This window comes from Scomber japonicus, chromosome 16, assembly GCF_027409825.1.
Source record: "Scomber japonicus isolate fScoJap1 chromosome 16, fScoJap1.pri, whole genome shotgun sequence".
Lineage (NCBI taxonomy): Eukaryota > Metazoa > Chordata > Actinopteri > Scombriformes > Scombridae > Scomber > Scomber japonicus.
Window position 1 is genome coordinate 20,913,621 of NC_070593.1, and position 22,721 is coordinate 20,936,341.

The following is a 22,721-nucleotide window of genomic DNA, read 5'->3' on the forward strand; positions in this document are numbered from 1 at the left end:
TGCTTCCTAGCTGCTACTCATCATATAGACCAAAGAGCCCTCATTTACCATTGACTCTCCATGCTCTATATTTTTGACTATTTCTTGACTTCCCTTTCTTACGTCATACTTTTCCCATTTTTTTCCCTCTATTCACCCATTTGGCAGATCCTGCTCGGTTACTTGATTAAATACATAGAATAACATTTCCGGTTCTCCTTGGCAGGACAAACTAATTCCTTAATGTCTTGGTTTAAAGAGCCACAAGAAATCACCTGATCTGCTATACTCACACAATGCATTTCTGTGTCTATCCAGGCCTTTAATCCCTCTGATCACTGTCATTCTTCTGTTGCCCACTAAGTGTCACTGTCCTCCCACGATTCAACCTGAGTTCATTTGGGTGTTGCATGCCACTTGTGCCTGTTTCCCAAAAGTGTCAAAGTGCTTTGATCACTTTCAATAGACCTTTGTGCTTGGCTGCATTTGGGAAAATTGCACAGTGAGACTAATGATTTGGTCAACAGGCTTTAATATTTTTTATTCATCTTTTGTCTGAAATTTCAAACTTATTTTCTGAAAGGTGTTCTGCACTTGTTGATTGAATCCCACGTCAAATCAGTGTTGATTCACTTTGTATCAGGTGTCCAAGACTACAAATCAAACAAACAAAAGTAGTTTATTCTCTAACGCAAACCATCCCAAACTCTCTCCTCTCCTCTCCTCTCCTCACTGACCATGCAGACAGCAGTGAGTGTCTGGCTGATGATGTCAGCATCATTGCGGGTGGGACCCTGACTGGTTGGCACGCTGATTCGGCCTTCGTCCTATGGAGGAGGATTTTGGGTATCCTGGGAGACGTCAATAGCATCCGCTGTCCCAAAATCCATGCCAAGGTCTTCTCCTATCTCTACGAGCTCTGGCACAAGCTGGCCAAGGTAAAGTGGAATGAAAAACACACCTACATTGAAGCATTTCATCTCAAATGAGAAAAAAATACACCCACTCTGGTAAAGTGATCATTGGCATGATAGATGAGTGATGCTTAATTTCAAGGTCATTGTAAAAAATGATTTTTTTCAAATTCAATCATGTTGATGAAACCTTGGCTTTTAAATTAAAGTTAGCAATATCTTTGTAAATGATTATAGCATTTTAAAATAAAAAACAAAATAAAAAAATTGAAGTAAAGCTTTTTTTCTGTGTCTTGCTTTAACATCCTCTCCCTGTTTTTCACACATAGATGCTTACTGTGATTACTCATAGGAGTTGTTCTATCTGAATGTGTGCTTACAGATTCGAGACAACCTTGGGATCAGTGTGGACAACCAGTCTTCTCCCCCCCAACCTGCCTTCATCCCTCCTCTCCGAATGCTCGCCTCCTGGCTCTTCAGGGTATCAACATCCAGAAAACAACATATTTCATATTTATGAATACTTTAAGGCATAACATGAATAATATGCAAAAACAATCAAGGAACTGAAAGAGTGTTGTTGTAAGCATGTTTACAGCATACAGAATAAATGAGGATTCTGTCAAAATTTACAGGAAATTGAATGTAGTGTCTGTTATCCAGATGTACTGTCATTTCTTAGAAATTATAATCTAAGACATTTTAGGATGAATTATTTGTCATTTCTAACCCTAACCCTAATCCATTTACATTGAGTTTTGTTAACAATATGTAGTTGGGGGTTTCCCTGGGTGAATACTCTAACATTTTCAAGGACTAATAAGATTACTTTCCACTAGCAGCAACAGGAGTTCATAATAAACAGGAATGAATGGCAACAGACAGTGTAGTGACTTAACAGACAATTCAATTTGTAATATCAAATCATTCTGTTTCCACAAAACCATAAAAACAAGTGATAAATCACTCTAGATATTTCCTTTTCGTCCTCATTGATGGATAAAAGCAGCTATGGTCACATTGAATTCACATTCGTTTGAATGGATTCCATGGGTGAAAAAGAAAAAAAAAACAATTTCTTGAACCACCCTGCAGCATAGTGGATGTTACACATGTCCAAGTCTTCAAAAGTGCTTGTAATAATATGAGCGTCTCTCTTTCTCTCCTCCACAGGCAACCATGCTACCAGCAGAGTACAAAGCTGGCAAGCTGCAGGCCTACAAGCTGATTTGTGAAATGATGACCAGGCACCAGGATGTCCTCCCCAACAGCGATTACCTGGTGCACCTCTACCACATCATGCACAAGGGCTTCACTAGCGGCGACCAGGTATGACCAGCAGATGGCGCCAGTAATTCTGGCCGTTGTTCGTCTGTTGAGCACTAGATGGCGCACCAGTCAAACCCATGTGATGTATGTGAACCAATTTGGTTTAAATACTGAAAAACAATTATTTGTAGTTGCCAATATTGCCAACATGTTTTTGAGCAGTGATGAGCTTTTGGTGTTGTCCAGGTGAACTCTTCGGTTGTCATTGAGCATGTGTGGAGCCATTAGTGATATTTGGGATCAACTTTAGGGGCGTTACTGACAGGAGTGAGGACAAGGGGTCACATAGGTGTACTGCAATTTATAATTGCTGAGGCTCATTTTGAAAAGCTGCCTGCCAACCAGTGGTGATGAAGAATTCTACTGTGTTTTGGCATCTTTCACCTCCGTTAGCCACACCCTTCCTCCTTTTTAAATCTGGCCAGTATTTAAATCCAGGCAAAGCTGAGTGGAGATGAATGGAGTCCCCCCAAAACAAAGAATGGTGATAAAAGTGTGAGTTGAGGAGGGGTGGGGGGGTGTTTCGGATGCAAGAGTGTGTGTGTGTGTGTGTGTGTGTGTGTGTGTATATATATATATATATATATATATATATATATATATATATATATATATATATATATATATATATACCCTCCTGGCTGGGTTTCTTTTGCTCCTTGGCAGTGCGACAAGCTTATTAGAATGTTTTCCATGTCGTTAAATAATGTTTTGAGCCCCTGCCGCGTATACGTGATTAATTAAGGATTGACGTCTGTCGCGCTCCGTTAGACTGACACATCGGCCAGGGGCCCAGAGTAGGCTGGCCTGCCTGCCTGACTGCCTGTGTGTGTGTGTGTGTGTGCGTATGTGTGTGTGTGCATGTGTGTGAAGGAGCGGGAGGGGAGCTTGCAGAACGTAGAGCGTAGAGTAGAGCAATGAGGGGGGCACACTGAGGGACCGAGGCAACATTCTCCAGCTTTTGTTGTGGCTCTGTATAATGCGTCAGGGGGCCAGAGCCAGGCTGGCCACTGAAGCATGCTCAAATTGGCCGGAGAAAAGAGTCCTCACGCCACACAATAGAGGACAGCCGCATGCCTGCTTAACATAAGAAAGTGGCTCTTATTCCCCCCCGCCTCCTCCTCCTTCCTCTCTGCCTTCACCCACCCAACCCAACCAAAAAAGGAAAAAACATACACTTTTACAAATCAATACTTATAAACCCTTTTTTGTCTTTTTTTTTTTACATGCATTAATTCTGTAATTATCTTTTGTGATTAAATTAGCTGCCAGCTGGTCTGCAGATGATTTAATGTGATTGTGTAGTGAAACCTATAGTGTATGTTTGGTTTTTGGGTTTACATACAAATATTGTATTCATTTCTGTCTTAACATACTTAGAGCTTACAGTTTCAACTTTGTTTTTTAGGCTAGCTCTTTATAAGTAATACATCCTGTGTCTCACTTCCATGAGCTATAGACAACATGGGGGGAATCCCAGTGTAAATCCTCACCATTACATTCAGCTCAGCTTAGAGGAAAATGCCAGTTCCCTCAGAGGGATTGTCCTTCCAACTGACAGAGTGCCAAGGTCAGGGCTGTTGTCCTAACTGTCTGTCCTCTTCTGGTAACTGGTATCATCACAATAGCAGTAATCTATCTAATAGATCTAGTGTCTGGACTACAATAGACAACAATATATTTTTTGAAATATATATATAGAAGTGCACACGAGCAGTAAACATGAATCACTCATTCATGTACACTTATTCATCTTGCAAGGATTAACGTATAAACATACCAGGTACAATTAGAATAAACAGTTTTTCTCACCTGTGCTATCAGAGCAGAAGCAGCTGCTCCTTAACTCGCTTCATCTTATCACTGCAAAATGGGAGGTCTTGTATAAATTATACACTGCCAAGATTAAAATGTGACAGTTGACCCCTGAGCCACAAAATATGGCTGTTGATTAAACTTCATACCTATATAATTATGCAGGTGGGTTCAATCCCTTCCAGTCAGTTTGTGAAGGGAAAACCCTGCATACTCATTATGGTGGTGTTGATGCACGCTAAACTGGAAACTTTCATGTTTAGTAAATGAGACCCAAAAAAAAAAAAAAAGTCAGATAACGTTGCAGACTGATGTAATGCCGGAGTAAACCCAGTCACCCCCGGGGGCCGGCAGGTGGACAGCGTGTGCTTTCCTGCAGATGAGGCCAAATGAAAAGGTTTGAGGTGGCTTTATTCAAGAGTTTTTAATGCATCTTTTGTTGATGCAGGGGCCATTCCTCCTGGCAACACAGAGCCACACGCAGGGCTCAATTCCCATTTCTATACACACACCTCAAATCAGGTTCCCTGTACTTACACATACAATAGAAAACACTTTGCATTCTACATTTGTGGCTTCCTCTAAAATGCTCATTTCAGGCAATCAAGCAACAGTTTGTTGCTTGCTAATTACCTCTGACTGCACTGCACATTATGCTTCAGAGGTCAATTACCAACAAAATGAGGGTAAAATGGGCCCTCAATCCTAAAGCTCTTCCCACCAATTTTCTACATGCAGTGCACCGCGTTGGATTGACTTCATGCTTATTGTCTCTGCATGTTTATTCTATTCCTCCACCGTTCACCTGCATTCTCTGTTTGCCAAAGCTTCAGGTGATTAATGTTGTAGATAGATAGGAGGTACAGTACTGTGTGTGTGTCTGTGTGTAATTGAGAGACAGCAAGAGAAAAATTGTGTGCTTGTATGTTTGCTAAGGTGCCCTTTGGTTCAGCTAGGAACAGGCTGATGTTTGAACTGTCCGATTTGCACAAGTTTATGGCCAAAGAAGGCAGGTGTTTCTAGTCTGGACCTTGCCTTTGTACACAAATATGCACGCGCATGTCTAAGATAAGAGCCAGAACAAACTCTCTGCCATGCTTAGATGCTGCATTCTCATACCTCTATATGTTTTTTTTTCTCAAACTGCAAGTCTCTTTTGTTAATGAAGAGTAGATAAATTGACCGCTTTTTTTTAGCAGCTTTTACCATCTAAATATAGCTTGAAAAACATGTGAACAGCTCTTTTTTTTTTTTTTTTGCTTTTGTCTAGCATGGTATCACGTTATACATACTTGAGCAATTTCTGCGGAGCACTCTGCAGTACAGCATATGTCAATGTTGAAAGAGCACCCATCTGCCACTGAGCCGCCTGTACCTCAGCAAAACAATACCTTGTCTCTGGCTTTAATTACAGGTTTGCTTGTGTGTGTATATACATTTGACTCATGAAAGTTGAGGTCTTTTGTTCTCTCTCTTATCCTCTGTGAACAATCCATCTGCTGCCTCTTTCACTCACTGTCCTCTGTCTTTCTTTCCCACTCTGTTTTTTAAAATCCGTTCTCTGTGTGTGTCTTTTAGTGACATGTACTGTTGAGTGCCTTACTCTGCTCAACACACTTAAAATGCTTAGCCTGCCTGTTGGAGGAAAAAGCTTTCTCTCTGCTATGTCTCTCATATTGTGGCCCATTTACAAAATATTTCTGTTACTGCTTCCTTCAAGGCATACTAACAACCCCCCCCCCCCCCCCCCACTCATACCAAATGCAAAACTGCCATCTAATTAGTGTGAATGCTGATCATTAAAGCTTTATTTATTATTCCTCTGCACATTTTTCACTCACTAACTACTTCTGCATACTTTCACCTATAGAAACGAGTCAAATATCAAAATGTTGACCTCCCTAAGAGTTTTCTTCTTTCTAGCATTTTACAGTATTCATACTTCGTGGACTGGTGTCCCATGTAGAAATACTTTACAAATTAAAACATGTTACCAATAGCACCACTATGTAGTTGGTTATTATACTACGTGCTATGTTTGGGTTAATAACAGGAAAACCTTCCACTATTTTGGATATTTTGGTAATTGTTTTGCTTCTGTTGGCACATATTTCATCTTTTCTTTACCTGACTTGGTACATACCATATTTAAATGACCCCGATCACTTACTGTTTGTCTGTAATTGGTTAACAAGATTTTGAAGGCGTGACTCATCAATGTTAAATTCGTTCGTAACCCAATTTGGGAATGTTGTTTCTTTTGTCCAAATACAACTTTCTGTCTAACTACTTATAGTTTTAAAGGTTTATTCTATCCAAATATACTTTCAGATTTTTCAGCAATACTCTGTGGCTCTCAGCTCTTCAGGCTAATGCCTTTTTGGTTCCAAAGTGTTTAGCAATTCAGTTCAGTCTGTATAATTAATACAATTTATTTCTACTTTCAGCCTTTTCAGGCAATTCATGTCAACTTCTAACAGTATTATTTAGCATTTAGCTCTTCAACTCTCAGTTTCTTTGGATAATGTAGTTCAGCTTCCTGTTCTGTCAGTTTTGCATTATTCAACTCTAGTATTTTAAGTAATCTGCAATGTATTTGAACTTCGAGCTTTTTCACCAAAATTCATTTCAGATTTCTGCATTTTCAGCAGTGCTTTGCAATTTATTTCAGCTGTTAGCATTCACATACATTTTCTGAAGGAAATACATTTTCGAGTTGTAAATTCCTAAGAAATTATTTTTTGTTTTCAGATGGATGTTAGTTGTTTGTTTCTATTTAAAGTAATGTAGTTGTTGATTAACATTTGTGTGTGTGTGTGTGTGTGTGTGTGTGTGTGTGTGTGATCAGGATGTTTTGAACACCATCATCCGTTCCTGCTCCCCTCGATTTTTCTTCCTCGGCTTGCCAGGCTTCACCATGCTGGTTGGAGATTTTATCACTGCTGCTGCCAGCGTTCTCACTTCTGACTCCTCAGAGGTACACACACACTTTTTAACACTCACATTTACAATGAAAAACAAAATGCAAAATTCTACAACTAGAAGGGATTGTGAATAATAATACATATATAAGTGTTGTCAGCAATGTCAGTGTATTTTTTGTCAGATGAAGAGATGCAAAGTATTTGTCATATTGTGTCATTTCTATTATTATTAAGTCAAACTTTATTTAAATGTACAAATCTTTAACTCAAAGCCTGCAGCTGTAGTTGGAAAGCAAAGAGCAGTTAATTACAGACCCAACAATTAACTGTGATTAGTTAGAGCATTTACCTGTGATTAGAAAATGTTTCATTAAGCGCACAAAGAGCAAAGTGTTAATATGACTCTCGTCATGTTTAATTAATTGTGGAAAGCAACATGTGGTCACAATATTTATGGTCTAAAAACAGGAGGAAGTGTTGCCCTTTCAGGAAATGAATACACACAGGTGATTGCTGTGAGTCCTACTGCAGTTTTCTTTGACTTTTGTGCTGATGTACGTTCACATCAACAGAGTTTTTGCATGACTATGGCCCAATTTAGAGCAATCAGTAGATTATGTTGACCAGTAAGATATCCAGCACCAGTTAAGTCATTGCTAATGTCTGCAGATGTAACCTAAACATGTGTATTTTTGGGTTTGGGTTGCCGGATGATTTTATACTTCCCAGCATACATTCATTGTCTGTTTTCAGGGAAACAACTGGCCATCAGCTACAACAAGATGCGCTTTAGAGCTGCATCCAGCACGCATTAAATCAGTCATATTGTTGTCCAACGCCTAGCAAGGGTTTCAGTTGCACATTAGTAGAATCATGAATAAAGACACAATTAATTCTTCTGAATCCCTCCAATCCTTTTTCCCTGGATAGAGAGTTTCCTGTTTCCTGGAAGGGAGTTGTTTTCAAATAGCTTGAGGGAATTAATGATTGCATGTTTTTTTTTCCCCCCTTATCTCTTCCAGGCTCCCAGGATGGAGGCTCAGACAATTCTGGGCTCCTTAGTGTGTTTTCCTAACCTTTACCTCCAGATTCCACTACTGCGAACTGTGCCTGGCTCTGATGACGTTGTCGTAGGCAACGAGGACATCAAGGTAAACAATCAATGCATAGTAAAACTATAATAGCATTAAAAAAAACTGGTACTGTTAGTGAATAAGTCTTCCACAACTGTGTTTCTCAAACTGTTTTACATCAAGGATATGGGTGATTTGACTCCCAAGATGCATGTTAAAATCTATGGAATCAAATTTTTATAACAGTTATATAAAATCATTTGAATGTGTGTGTTTGGGTTTATTTCCCAGGATTATCTTGTCAACATCCTTCTGGAAACGGCAACAAAGGAATACTGTGAAGGTGCCAGGTATGTCATCTTAGATCACATTGTGTTTATTTGCTCCGATTTTAATGGCGATTTTAATGCATTTGTAGAATAAGTAGTCTAATTCAGCTCTATTGTCGCTAAGTTAAAGGTTCTGTTATGTTGTCATTCAGGTGTATTGCTGTGTGCAGTCTGGGTCTGTGGGTGTGTGAGGAGCTGACGCAAAAGAACATCCACCAGCAGGTCAAAGATGCCATCAACGTCTTGGGAGTAACACTAAAGGTGAGTGACACACCGAGGCGAGTGAGCTCCATCGCACCATGTACAGTATCCCTATACAGTGTGATACCTGCTGACTTGCGAGCACAGTGTACAGAATCCAGCTGCACTTCTTTCATGAGCTTTGTTGACCGTCGCAGCTGTTCTACGAATTAAATTTATTTCTGTAATAGAATAAATCACTGATGGTCACAGTGTCTGTAAATGAATAGATACAGGAAGCCTGGATTTCATCATTAGTGTTTTTGTTTTACCACACAAGCCTACAGTGTTTAGCTCAACCAAAAATGATAGTTGATTACATAAAAGGACTGCAGAACAATTTCAACGTGGTGAGGGGAGAAAAAGTGTGAGAATAAAACATATCCAGTGTTGTGACTCATGCGTGTATTTTGGAAGAGCCCTCTTTTCTCCCTGAGTGAAGAGATGCAGAGAACCAGTGCAGGCTGTTTTGTTTTTTTTTGTTTGGTTTTGTTTTTTTTTTCATGGAAAAGGGTTTTGGGCGGTGGCGTAATTTCCAGGCTGCTCGCTCTCAGTAGATGTAGGCCAATTTAAGCAGCTACATCTCCCAGCTTCCTGTTCGAGCAACCCCCCTTCTCTAATGGAGCAGTAATCACTCCCCTGTACAACTTGACACACAGACTCAGCCAGCCCCAAAATAGAGGGTATAGGCTCGGTGGGGGATCTAGGGGGAAGAGTGGCACTGAGAGTCTCTTTTCTAAAAGCAGGTGCTGAACTCTCAGGGCCCCTTTTTGTGTTTGGCCATTTCTGCACTCCCCACATTGTCTGCCCTTGTTACATGTTGAGAGGCATTCAGCTGGAAGAAATGGGAAATTCTATTTCTCTACAAAGAATTTCAAATCACTGAAGAAATCCACATTTGAAACAAAATTGTCAACAGCTCAATTCTTTCCTCCAATAAGTCCGGCGGAAAATGAGCTATGGTTTGAAGTGGAAATGAAATTATGCTGATTATCCGCACAGTAGTGAAAAACTAAATCTAAGGCAAATTACTGTGAATTTTGTCGCAGTCTATGTGCGCCTAAACTTTTCCTCCCCATCTTCGACATTACGTCCATCTTCCTTTTTGGAATGGAAGTATTTAGATGACACAAATTCAACCAGGGAAAATGTAGAATAAACTAACCTCTCAAATCATTAGTGTTACTCTTACGATTTGGATGCGATACATTTAATAAACTTGAGTTTGCAAAGTCTGGGAACTGGCAAATATTAAACCTTAAAAACACATATCGCAGTCAAGACATTTTGTATACATGAAATATATTTATGTGACTATATGAATTACTCAAATTTCCAGTTGAATAATATATTATGCAATATTGGTAAAAAAGAATTTCACTATTTGTTGAAGTTGCTGTGTTTAACATGACAGGAAGATGTGTCCCTGTCATTGTTTTGTTTGTATCCTGATTAATGAACTCCTTATTCAGTCATTTGAGCAGCACATGATTGCATAAAATATGAATCAGAGGATCATAATCATCAGGCTAAATAACTACATCTTGTGCTTGATCTGATTGCCGTTGAATCGTTGTCGTCGAAACAAGAAAATCAGATTTATACCAGCGACAGCAAAAAGTTGACCCATGGATAACTTCACTCAGCCAGTAAATGACTGTTTTGCTCTCTGGGCAAATTCTTATAATGAGAGAGTCACAACAACATTGTCCAGGAAGTCCAAATAAAAACATGACTTTATACATTTATAATAGAAAAATACTCGATTCACGTCTACATCTTTCTATTTCGGTTCCTTTGTCGCTGATTCTACAAGAAGCCAAGTCCCCCCTACATGATTGATCAGTTCTTGTCCTTCCCTTTTGTGTGTTTGTCCAGTTCGGGAACAAAGCAGTTGCTCAGGTAGCCTGTGACGTGTTTCAGCTGCTCATCTCTCATTGGGAACATCTCCAAAGGCTGGATCCCACTCTGCCTAAGAAAATAATTGAGGTAAGATACACACAGACACACACACACACACACACACACACACACACACACACAACCACACACACAGTTAAATGGCTTGTACCCATTAGGGACCGGTGATAACATATTTTAGGAAAGATGAGAAATTCCAAGTCAAGTCACTCTAGGCTTTAAGTGGAAATCTTACATGAGGTATTACTCATGCACACTCTACTTCCTGTGGCATCACATCAATTTTATCACACAGCCCTGATTCAGCTGATGAATAGGAGTGTGTCATCCAATTATCTTCCTCCTTGTTTTGTCCCAACACAGATCTTTGTGGCCACAATAGCCTTTTTGTTGCCGAGCGCGGAGCACTCAACAGTGGAAGCGGACAAAAAGGTACATGTTGGAAAGGAGGGGACATGAAATGGCTGAGATCTGAAGGCTTTTGATCTATCATGTAGGAATGGTGCATTTGCAGAGGAATGTTTTAACCTGCATGATTTGTTCTCCTCAATCCTCATCTTTACCCCTTTTTATATACATGTCCTCCATCTTTGCAGATCCCATCTATAACCCTTTATTTTTCTGGAGCAGTCTCTCCATATTTTTTTTTTAATTTTTAATATTTCTCACTATCCTAAAATATAAAAAATAAACTTCTCTTTTCTTCCTCACTCCCTCAGTTGATGGTGTCACTGCTGCTCTGCCTGTTGGACTGGTGCATGGCCGTCCCCCTGAGTCTACTACTGGAACCCATAACCATGCCTTCACCGGAGGATCGCACATCCCACAAGGCCCCTCTACTGGACTACATCTACAGGGTGGGTACCCTCGCTGACAGGTTGGAGGCGGGACAAGTTGAGTCTCAGTCAGAGACAACAAACATTTAGCAGACCTGAAAGAAAAGCAGCTTTTTACTACTGATTGATGTGTGTCTTCTGGAATCTATATAGCCTACACCAGCAGACACAACAACTTCAGATTTGAGACCTCCAACCCCCATCCCACCCCAGAGTTGCCACTTTAATTAGACTCACCTCCACCGTGACCCCATAACTATGCCTCATTTAACATTATAGCGGCACAACGGTGCAGAAGCACCTGCCATAGCAGAGGCATGCACTTGGCCTTTATCATATACAGAAAAGCCTTGTTTTGTGAAAGCATATACTGCATTTGTTTTTGTTGTTTTTTAAAACAAATCCAAAATATTCAGTCGATTTCTCTGTATTTGTCCCTCTAACTCTCTATTTTATGGTCTGACCTTGAGGATGAGGGCCAAGCCTCAGGAACAAATGAATGAGGTATTATTCATTCCCTCCTGTCTGGGCAGATGCGGTCAACGGCAGATCTTTGTAAGGATGTCACCCCTGATAAGAAATGGTCCAATTATTCAAACAGGACCCTTTGTCCATTTGATAAGCTCTGGCTATAAACGCTTGTCCTGGAGATTTGAATGGAATATGTCTTAATATGAGAGCGACTGCAGCTGCTGTGAAAGCAAAGACAATTAGGCATGATTGGTTGTCTATCAGCACACAAAAGACACGGCCCCTCTGGGTTTCATTGGAAATAATATATTAAGCAAGGCATCACAAGGTGTGACAATATTAATGTAATATCAGGGGCAAAAATCTATATCTTTCCACAGACATGTTGGCTGCTAATTATTCTCAACGCCACACAGAGAATAGCTTCTCTAATAGAGAACATCTCCCTTTTATTCCATCACCGGCCACAATGTCTCACTGACAAGGTAGCTGCTCAGCAATTTTTTCTCCATGATTAACCTTCCCTTAATCATAAGTTTGTATTTTCAAAAAAAGCTTGAAAACTGTTCTTTACCAAACCATCAAACAGTAGCACAATACTATAAATAAGATATTGGAAAGTTTATCATGTTCTTGATCCTTATATTGGTGACTAGCAGCATGCAGATCACTGGAAAAAGCAGCATTGCACTAGACCTCATTGGTTCACTAGAGTTCTGCTCAAGCTTCTCCATCTGCTCTCTGTGCCTGCCTCAGCAGCCAGCTGCACCACCCTTCTGTGTGTGTGTGTGCGTGTGTGTGTGTGTGTGCGTGCGTGCATGTGCGTGTGCGTATGTGTGTGTGTGTGTGTGGGAGAGAAAGAGAGAGAGAGGATAGGTGCATTTGTGCCTGTGCGCTCCAGTATGTCTCTGTTTGCGTTTTAGTATTTGATTTATGTGTGTACATAGGCAGCGTACTCACGTATCCATACGATACACGTTCCCCTCTAACTACAGTATGCTTGTCTCACCGTGTGTTACCTTCCAGGAACTGTTGCTATGCGAAGTGTAGTCACTTAGTTGTCAAGCGCAGCCGTGGGTTTTCCCCCCTCCCCTCTCTGTCTCTCCACTTCTCCACAGAGGGAAGCTCTTTGGGGCTTTGGTGTAGCAGCTGTTTGGTTCAGGTCCTTTCAGCATCAAGCCTCCAATCCCTCCCCCATGCACCCAGAGGTCTGCTCGGTAGAATCATCCACATACTGTCTACATTGCCCGACACAATACTGTTTCAGATGGCAGGGCCAGCCTGCCTCTCCGAGCGTCTCTCAGCCAAGTGTGAGCGTATGTGTGTACTGAATGGGATTAGCCTTTGCATGGCTTTACCCAAGTTGCTCTACACTGAATGAGAGGCCCCCCTCATTTACATACATTAGGCATATGGTTTGCCCCCTCATATACAGCACCTTACCTCCTACACTCAGATTATACAGTGTACAGGTGTGTTTGGCTGTGTACGTGTGTGCACGTCCGTGTGGCTGAATGTGCATGTTTGTGGTGGGAGTTGAGCACAAGGATACAGTCTTAATTAAATCAAACAGTGTAAACCTGTCCAATGGTTGTAATCAACTGCCCCAGTGCGCCTTATCTAGCCTTGCCAACGGATGCTCTGCCATCTGTTATGTAGATCGATACACTCACACATCACAGGAGAAATGGATTAGTGGCAATAAAGACCCTCTTTTCTTTCCTTTTCTCCCTCCCTTCTTCCATCGCCTTATGATGTAAATGGCCATATATTCCCCTTTCATATGGTTCTGGATCATGTCAGTCTAGAACAGGCCTGCAGGAGCATCACTGTACATCGTCTCACCAAGACACCATCATCTATAATAGGACACCGTCTTTACAAATCAGAGTTGAAGTTTAGTAATCCAAAATGCCTCTCAATGGTGCACGGTATAATAACTAGCCAAGACACACAACATCTGGACATAATCAAGTCCTACTCCTTTTCTACTGTTCCTCAGGTGCTGCACTGCTGTGTGTCCGGCTCCACCCTTCACACCCAACAGAGCCACTACCTCCTAAGCCTGTCAGACTTGTCCACCGACTACGACCTCATGTTAGGTCAGGTGAAGAGCTTCGAGCCGCCGCCCACCCAGACGAACACCAACGACTTTGGCAACTTGCTCACTGTAGCCGAGGGTAAGGAAAAATGGGCGCGGCTCATCTGCGTTCACAGTGGGAGGGCAGGAGCCATCCGAATGCCCCTTTTCTACTACCCCACTGTGTGCCAGATTGCACTGGGCTGGCAAATGAGATGACAGTTGCATTCATTATGAGTTATTTTCAACTGTCACCATCATCTTTTTCACATACTGCTTCATTTGAGCTCCATACTGTACTTCTTACAGACCACAGAGACATATATCCACCCGTCAAAAAAATTCAACAAAAAAAAAGATAACAGGAAAAAGCAAACTCTAAGTAGCCCATCCATTTGCAGCCTCTCCATTAAATGTCAATATCTTATTAAAAGTATGAAAAGGAAATCAACCATCACAGGGAATGGAATGTTCGCATTAGTGCTCAGCCCTAGAGAGAAGACCCATTATGGGGTTTAGATAAAAATGTGATCTCTTTTTTTTTCCCTTTTTTTGTGACCTTGTGATTCCATTAGGCAATGTATTCCTCTCTCCCCCTCATGTCCTCAACTTCTGAAAAGTCCTTTGAGCCCCGTACACACAGTGCATATGTCTACTGAAACAATGTAAGAAATCTGAACAGTAGCTTTTGCCTGGAAAATTTCACCACACATCTGCTTTTTTGGTGCACAGCTGCACAGAGTCTTAGTAGAAATAACAAAACACTATCAAAAGGGCAAACCAAAGAGTGCCGGCCTAGTTATATTCATGCCCCCACCTCATATTGATCAAGTCACATCAAAGGGCCAGCACATCTCTAATGCAGCTTGGCCTGCTTTCTAAAGAGCTTTCTCCACTTTGATGGGGGATGATGGTATTGATAGCACTGTCACAATGCAAGAGTGCATCTTCTTGTTTTTCCCACATCACTGCGGAATAAAGCACGGCATGCCTTTCACTTGGGAGTAAAAACCCGCACATTTACATAAATGCAATTCACTAAGTAGAGTCCTATTCAGCCGCCTGTAAAGATGGTGGTTCTCATTAGCACTCGGCCAGTCTCAACGCTTGTCTATTGTAAGAAGACTCAATGGGCTTTTCAAAGTTGTCTCCCATGATTAGATGCTACCTACTTAGAGGTGTGCCGGCCAAGCTATTGTGAGGAATGAATAAAGTACTCCTATTAGTTATCATAAATGAGATTTGGCTTTGTGTAAGGAGAGCTAACAGAGATGATAGCATGTCTACACAAGAATGCGGGGGTTTTGAAATATGGATAGAAAAGTCGGCATTAGACGTATTATAAAAGATAGACCCATCTGCAGCTTCATTCTAAAGCCATCAGTAACTTTTACCATTTATCACTTTTTAGACTATCACGTTTTTTTTTCTTCTTCTTCGCTGATTGTCTCGGCTGATGTTCAGTATATGCTTCTCCACCCCCCCCCCTCTTCTTTCATCAGAAAAGCGGCGTCGTAACATGGAGCTGATTCCTCTGACGGCACGGATGGTCATGACACACCTGGTGAACCATCTGGGCCATCATCCGCTGAGCGGCGGCCCCGCCCTCCTCCACAGCCTCGTGAGCGAAAATCACGACAACCCGTACGTGGAGTCGTCAGAGCTCTCTTCCGAAGTCTTCAAAAGTCCCAACCTGCAGCTGTTCGTCTTCAACGATAGCACGCTGGTGTCCTACCTGCAGATCCCCGCAGAGGCCCCTACTGTCGGACAGCCGCCCCATCCTTCTTCCCAAGTGCGTGTCATCGTCCGGGACATCTCGGGGAAATACTCGTGGGACGGTGCAATCCTCTACTGCACCACCCAGGAAGACTCTGTCGATATGGGGATTTTTAACACGGTGGATCGCCCTCTTTCTACCACCACTACTGTCACACACAGCAGAAACAAGGCCACCTCTCCAACAAAGGGACCTTACAAAAATCACGGCTCGATCTCTGACTCTCTCTCGGACTGTTGCGACGAGGAGGAGGTGGATGTTCTGGATACGCTTTTAGAGGACCTGGGCCACAGCAGTCCAGAGTGCCTGACACAGCCACAGCTCAAGCTCAACCAGCCGGCCTCCTCACCCTGCGGCATGAACCTAGAGCAAGAGGGCGCAATCCTGGAGGCCATTCTACGTCAGACTCAGCAGGAGGACGAGCAAGTGAGGAGGTGGGACGCCGATGTCAGCTTTCGGGCCGCCTGCCAGGCGGAACCCTCCCATCAGGAACCAAAAGCTCCTTTCTACTTCTGCCGACTGCTGCTTAACGACCTTGGCATGAACTCTTGGGACCGAAGGTATAGTACTAACTAATACCAGCTCATTGCTCTAGGTATTGTTATACTAGAGAGAGAAGGAGACCGACAGAGGTTCTGAGAAGTCATAAATAGTCTCTCACTATAAATTTTCATCATTCAATCTTCCAACTACATCTTAAATTTAACCAGAGAAGCTAAAACACAAAATTGAATCAAGACTAACCTCTGCAGTCTACTAATATTCATTTTTGTATCCTAGTTACTTCACCTTCATCCTCAAAGTAATTCAGCTGCTGGCTTGTTACTCAAAGAGAGAAAGAGCAAAGTTAAAAGCACACTAGAGTCTGGAGCATCTTAATCTCCTCTCCACAGGGTAACAGTGCCCAGCTGTTTTCACTAAGGTCTACCTTGCCGAGCCACATCTTTGCAGTGCTTCCCTGTAAATTAAAAGCTTACACCTCTTAATGGTGATGGCGTAACATGCGCACAGCTTGTAGGAGATTGCTGTTTGCACCTGTGCCTTCTTTGCTTCTGTTAATCTGGACCACAAAACAAAACTTTGGGTTGAAAACAATTTTGTCTACAATAGTACCACTTTAAAAGGCTGTTCATTGTTGCCCTGAAGTAATCCTAAATGATTTGTTGCACACAGAATTCAAAATGTGATGCCTAATCAAGACTTTTTTTTGTCAAACAGGAAAAGCTTCCATTTGCTGAAGAAGAACTCCAAACTCTTACGGGAACTGAAGAATTTGGATTCCAGGCAGTGGTAATGGTTTTTTTATGGAAATCAATTTAATTTCGTACCCTGTAGCAAATAGGTGTGTCTGAGATACCAATAACTTATAACCTTCCTTAGTATGAGTAAACTACATAGAACTCAGTTATTCATACTAGCCCCATTTTGCCCCTATCCCTCCGCTACATTCCTCTGTCATGATTTTCCTAACCTGTACCGTCTCCTGCTGATCACTTCTCTGGAAGTCTCTCACTATCACTCTTGCCATCCTTCTCTTACTGCATCTCTCTTAGTCCAATCAATAAGTATTCCACACATTGCTAACGACAGGAGCTTTTTAAAGGACCTCGTTCTCCCAGATGGCCAGACTCGGTTAGGCAATAACAACCTGTACGCAAGCATGCAAAGTGCCCTAAATCTACCCCAGTACGATACACTGCCATGGCAACAGGACAAGTAGAGGGGGGCTTTGCTGCTACTATTTTTAATGTCATGTTTGTGCTGGAAAGACTGTGGAAAGAAAATTTGCAGACAAACTTGGTGGTCTCCTGATTTTATTGGACAACTCAATAATACACAATTTACCTTGATAAGGAAGATGTAGTGCTTTGAGTCATTGGATTCACACTCAAAGCATTTTCATCTAAAGTGGCTGGAGTAGTGAGAAGCTTTTCAAGCTCTCATTTATAAGAATTGGCTTTTGTGTTCTTTTGTTGTGTTCTTATTGACTGCTATCTGTTTCCTTCTATAGCCGAGAGACACACAAGATTGCTGTGTTCTACATTGGAGAAGGCCAAGAAGATAAGTGCTCCATCTTGTCCAACAGCGCAGGCAGCCAGGCCTATGAAGACTTCGTATCTGGACTGGGATGGGAGGTGCTGACAACTTCACCTTAAAATCAGCACATTTGCAATCTAAATGTCCACATGCATGCACAAGCACACTTACAACACACTAAATTGTAAATATATATCCCTCAGGTGGACCTGGCTACACATTGTGGCTTTATGGGCGGCCTCCAGAGGAACGGCAGCACAGGTGTAACAGCTCCGTACTATGCTACCTCCACCGTGGAAGCCATCTTTCACGTCTCCACGCGAATGCCATCGGATTCTGATGACTGCCTCACCAAAAAGGTAAGTCTGTTGATGACTTTTGACAATTTCCACCTGTTCTTGATGTTTGAACTATTATAATTTTTATTGTATTGTATTGTTTGCACACAAGTATGTGAAGAAAAAGGAGAAAATACTGTGATGACTGCTCTTTTCATTTATAGTGAAACTCAAAGTGCTACAGTATTAATAAGACCACACAATATAAAGGAAATAACAGTAAGATTTAAGGTGAAAAAGCCTTGATGGATAGGATGGTTTTTAGGCCTTTTTTGAAAAGGGTCTGGGGTCTGTCCTGCCCTCAGATGGTTAGGAAGGCTGTTCCACAAGCATGATGCAGCAGAGCAGAAGCCTTGATCCCCTATAGTGCGGAGCTTAGTACTGGGGGCCCGGAGGAGCAAGCTGCTGGCACATCTGAGGGTGCGGGTGGAGGTTTATGGTATGATCAGTTCAGCTCTGTGTTAAGCTGTGATCAGGAGGTGTGACTCCAGAGTGTGGGCATTGATTAGTGACCCTGGCCAGGCAGGCCTGAGGAGTAGAGAGTTGCAGGCGCGTGAGTGAAGAGAGGGCATGTGCCGCTGTGGTAATGACTATGATTCTGCTAGCCCTTGCCCCCCTCCCTGTGTGCTGTGACCAGGGCCTGTATTCAGCCATTAGCTCTCCCTGCTAGGGCAGGCGCCGGCCGGATGCCGGCAGGATCCTTTTATCCAATTCCTGCTGCCGCCACAGGAGCGATCGATTGGGTTCTGCAGTAGGATTCTGCACTGTAGTCCACCAGCAGCAGTTAGCACGAAGAAATGAGCCGCAAGGCCCCTGCCCGTGCTGCCAATCTTCTCATACAGTATCCTGCTGAGAAGGGAAATTCATCAGGCTGTCCTCATATCCAACCCTCCTCCAGTCCTCCACTGGCCTCCTCCCTCTCCTTTTCATAAATAACCCCCTACTCATTCCAGACCCATCCTGATCCTGCGCTCAGCGACCGCAAAAATTAGTTAGACTGAGTAAAGATCTTGACTTTGGCCAGCCAGAGTGAGGCGCTAGAGGGGCGGCCTTGCCCAGAGCGGGGTGTGCTGCCACTCCACTTTCATTCATTTTACTGGGAACTTTGGTAATTGCTCCTGCTCACCTTGCACAGATCTGCTCACCAGCCACAGGCCGGGCAGAAATTGGCTGGCTGGGTACATGTGCGGATGCTTCATAAGGAGACGGGGAGGAGGAAGGTGGGGGCAGCTGAAGAGAGAGCGGTATGAAGAATTGGAATGAGGAACAGGCTTTGTCTGTGTCCAAGTAGGATGTTTCCCTGTCAATTTAAAAATAACACTTTTAGTCCAGCAGTCACCCACTTTATTGGCTGTAACCATAGAGGCATACTGTGGGGGGGGAGACGGATGGGGGAGCGCTCGCTGGGCAGATTGCCTGTTTGAAGTTGACGCAAGGGGGAAAAAACAGCTAAACCAGAAAGAAAAGAAGAGAAACCATGAATTCCTCAATCCAATTGTGGGTTATAGGGCAGTGCAGGCTGCATCAGTAGCAGCTGGCTTCAGTAATGCAGTTATAGAAGCGAACTGCAGGGTTGGGGTCAGGCCATGGTGTGTGTGTGTGTGTGTGTGTGTGTGTGTGTGTGTGTGTGTGTGTGTGTGTGTGTGTGTGTGTGTGTGTGTGTGTGTGTGTGTGTGTGTGTGTGTGTGTGTGTGTGTGTGTGTGTGTGTTAGACGGCTGCCACAGCTATCACACTCACCCTCAGGCACCACAGCTTTAACTGGGCTGCTGCAGGTTGTTCTGGGGTCCTCTGCTCTGTTGTATCCATGTGTGTGAAGCCCATTGGCTGGGTGGGAGGTCAAAGAGGAGTAATTGGACAAGAGCCTTCGACTTGAATCACATTTTATTAAAGAAGTCTCAAACATTTGGGTGTGATTAAGAAGGGAGTGAATAGATTGGTGCCAAAGATGATTGACTCAAGTATAAGCATCCTCATTAAACTTGTGATTCAGATCATCCAAATGCTAATACCTTAACCCAAATTAACATCCCAGTGTTGATTGTGTACTGCAAATGCATATTCAACATTTCTCTGAAATTGTCCTAGTGACTGACCTGCTTGGTACCTGCTGATCCTTGGACAGACAGACTGAACTGGCGAGCGCCAGTAATCAGCATGCCGTGGATTTGTTTAAGATTACCGTATTACCATAATTAAGGGCTTATAATAGAATGTGCTAATTGCATTTTTGGTGGCGAGGGCATGTTTCTTAATGGCTCATTAGGCCCACAGTACATTGGCAGATGTTTTCTTCTGAGTAGAGGTTCACTTTTCAGCGTCCATGATACCCCAGAAAAGAGAAGGACAGCTTGATTCAACATGACTGAACTGCCAGCTAATAAGCGATCTACACCTGTCAGAGAATATAATGTGGCTGTGTCCATCTATTTTACTTTGGAAAAGGGGAAAGCTGTTTACCCATTTCAAACTAGCATCAGTCAATTTCCTGTCATTTAAGTGTATCTTCTTGTCCTGCCCACTTTCATTTGTGTTTGTGAATAGAGTGGAAATGGGAAGCAATTTAATCTCTGATGGGTAAGGTTAATTGGATTTGAATTATTTGGTTTTAAAATGCTCCATTTTGTGCATTTTGACTTCGCAATTTGAATTTGTAATGAAAAAGCTATAAAAAGAGTCACAGCCCAGACCCCTATTTAAGGCATTGTTTTCAGACAAACTTTGCGATTTAGCTGCAAGCACCTGCCATCTTACAACAGTGCTTATACATTGAAAAAAAAAATCATAAAACATTGAATAAAATACTGTACACAATTATAAAAGCCTCAATTTACCTAATAAGTAAGTAGTAAACAAGAGTTTATCATTTTATTGTCATTCTCATTGCATACTGTAACTCCTATACCTTCGTTCACTTCATAGTCTTCTGGAGGTGTTGCAGGCCCAAGATGCAGACTGGATAAACCCAGTGACCTACCCTGATACTACTAAATATGTGTTCCTGTCATCATCACCATAGGGATGAAAATTACCTGCACTCGCCAGGCACTTGATTAGTCTGATTTTGTTTGTTTGGCAGCTGCGTCACCTGGGAAATGACGAGGTGCACATAGTGTGGTCAGAGCACACCAGGGACTACCGACGTGGCATCATCCCAACTGACTTTGGAGATGTGCTGATTATCATCTACCCAATGAAAAACCACATGTATTTCATCCAGATCATGAAGAAACCACAGGTAACAGTCACTTCAGTTTGTCAACACTATCATCAACGATACACACTCAACATGCATCAACTCATTGGAAGTGTAAAGTTATTTTTATTGCATGTTAAAACTTTTTCTTTTTGTTTGTTTTTTGCTTTTTTTGTTTTGAACTAAGTTTGCAAATAAAGTATGTTATCTTCCAGACATAACAGGCAAAAAAAGTCATGGAGGCTGTTTTCGGCACTGCACTAATTTCTAGCCTCTGCTCATAAGTCAAAGCAGTACTTTCTCTGTGTTTCCCTATGAAGACTTTCCTGTTAGTTTTATAGGTTATTTCTCTTCTTATGGTTTCTGTCTGAAGGCTCTCTGTTTCCCCACTCCAGCAGTGCATTATTACCCACACTGTGGGTATGTGCTCTCAGAGCTGGTTACTATCCTTTCTTGACTAGCTTTCATCTTGGCTACTCCATAGCACTGCACTCTGTGTGGCCTTCCAGGGGGAAGTGAAATTTCTTTGTGTGACAATGGCTGGCTTCAGATGTTCAGATACATCCACATCAACATGCTGAAAGCATTTTCTATAGTAATAAGCTGTTTTTTATTTGTTGCTCTTAAGGCATTGATTTTCTTTATTTTTTTCCATTGAAACATGTAATCTTCCTGGAGATTTCTGGGAAATAATATAATGCAAGAAACAATAGTCTCAGTTTAGCTTTTTATGACAGTTTGAGCCACAGCCAGCAACAGCCTTAAATGACCCACCATCCCAATGGGTAACTGTAGTGTTCCTGTAGTGATGCCAATGTTCTGATCAGTTAGTTGGTCCCCAGCCAGTATTTAGCATGTCACAAATGGCTACATTTACATGGACCCTAATTTCCCACTAATAAACACAATAATAGCCTAGTCAGAATAAAAATGTAATCATCTCAGTTGGCCCTATCAGAATGAATTTTCAATCTGGTTGAGAGGGGTGGTGTAAACCTTATAATCCGTTTAATAGGAAACTATTAGCACCTAATCACCATGTAAACCCTTAATCTTAAGAATTTAGCAGTAAATCTGTGAACGTAGCAGTGAAATGTGTGTTCAGTCAAGGGTATTTGTCAGTGATAACATGCTACAACTCCTCAAGACCCAAGACAAGCATGTGACGAGTTCTGCTCACCACATGCTGATTAAAGTGAATATGTATATAGAGAGCAATGAAATGTATCCATAGTTTGGCACAGTACATGTGAGGATCAAAATGATTTAGTGAGACAGTGAGAAACACAGTCTTACACACAGGAACTTTAACTGGAGGTACTGTAATTATTCTTTAAGAGAGTAATTCCAACTTCCTCCATTATGGAAGTTTAAATATGTATTATTATTTAGCTGGTACCCAGCAGAGAGTTTCTAATAAAGTACCCCTCTAACACAGTTGGGGCATGGGCGGAAGATGGCTTTA

At 42.1% G+C, this 22,721-nt stretch overlaps 1 protein-coding gene across 2 annotated transcripts in view; it reads left to right on the top strand.

The window, feature by feature from the left end:
- ralgapa2 (Ral GTPase activating protein catalytic subunit alpha 2) overlaps nucleotides 1-22,721 on the top strand; it is a 91,569-nt gene that overhangs the window by 38,543 nt on the left and 30,305 nt on the right. For both annotated transcript variants that reach the window (XM_053335108.1, XM_053335109.1), the window contains exons 22-37: nucleotides 724-917; nucleotides 1,276-1,374; nucleotides 2,067-2,222; nucleotides 6,886-7,014; nucleotides 7,984-8,112; nucleotides 8,326-8,384; nucleotides 8,516-8,624; nucleotides 10,482-10,592; nucleotides 10,887-10,955; nucleotides 11,243-11,380; nucleotides 13,833-14,010; nucleotides 15,413-16,247; nucleotides 16,906-16,977; nucleotides 17,699-17,822; nucleotides 17,928-18,083; nucleotides 21,140-21,298. In XM_053335108.1, coding sequence (XP_053191083.1) covers nucleotides 724-917; nucleotides 1,276-1,374; nucleotides 2,067-2,222; nucleotides 6,886-7,014; nucleotides 7,984-8,112; nucleotides 8,326-8,384; nucleotides 8,516-8,624; nucleotides 10,482-10,592; nucleotides 10,887-10,955; nucleotides 11,243-11,380; nucleotides 13,833-14,010; nucleotides 15,413-16,247; nucleotides 16,906-16,977; nucleotides 17,699-17,822; nucleotides 17,928-18,083; nucleotides 21,140-21,298 — 2,717 coding nt within the window. The remainder of the gene's footprint in view (nucleotides 1-723; nucleotides 918-1,275; nucleotides 1,375-2,066; nucleotides 2,223-6,885; nucleotides 7,015-7,983; nucleotides 8,113-8,325; nucleotides 8,385-8,515; nucleotides 8,625-10,481; nucleotides 10,593-10,886; nucleotides 10,956-11,242; nucleotides 11,381-13,832; nucleotides 14,011-15,412; nucleotides 16,248-16,905; nucleotides 16,978-17,698; nucleotides 17,823-17,927; nucleotides 18,084-21,139; nucleotides 21,299-22,721) is intronic.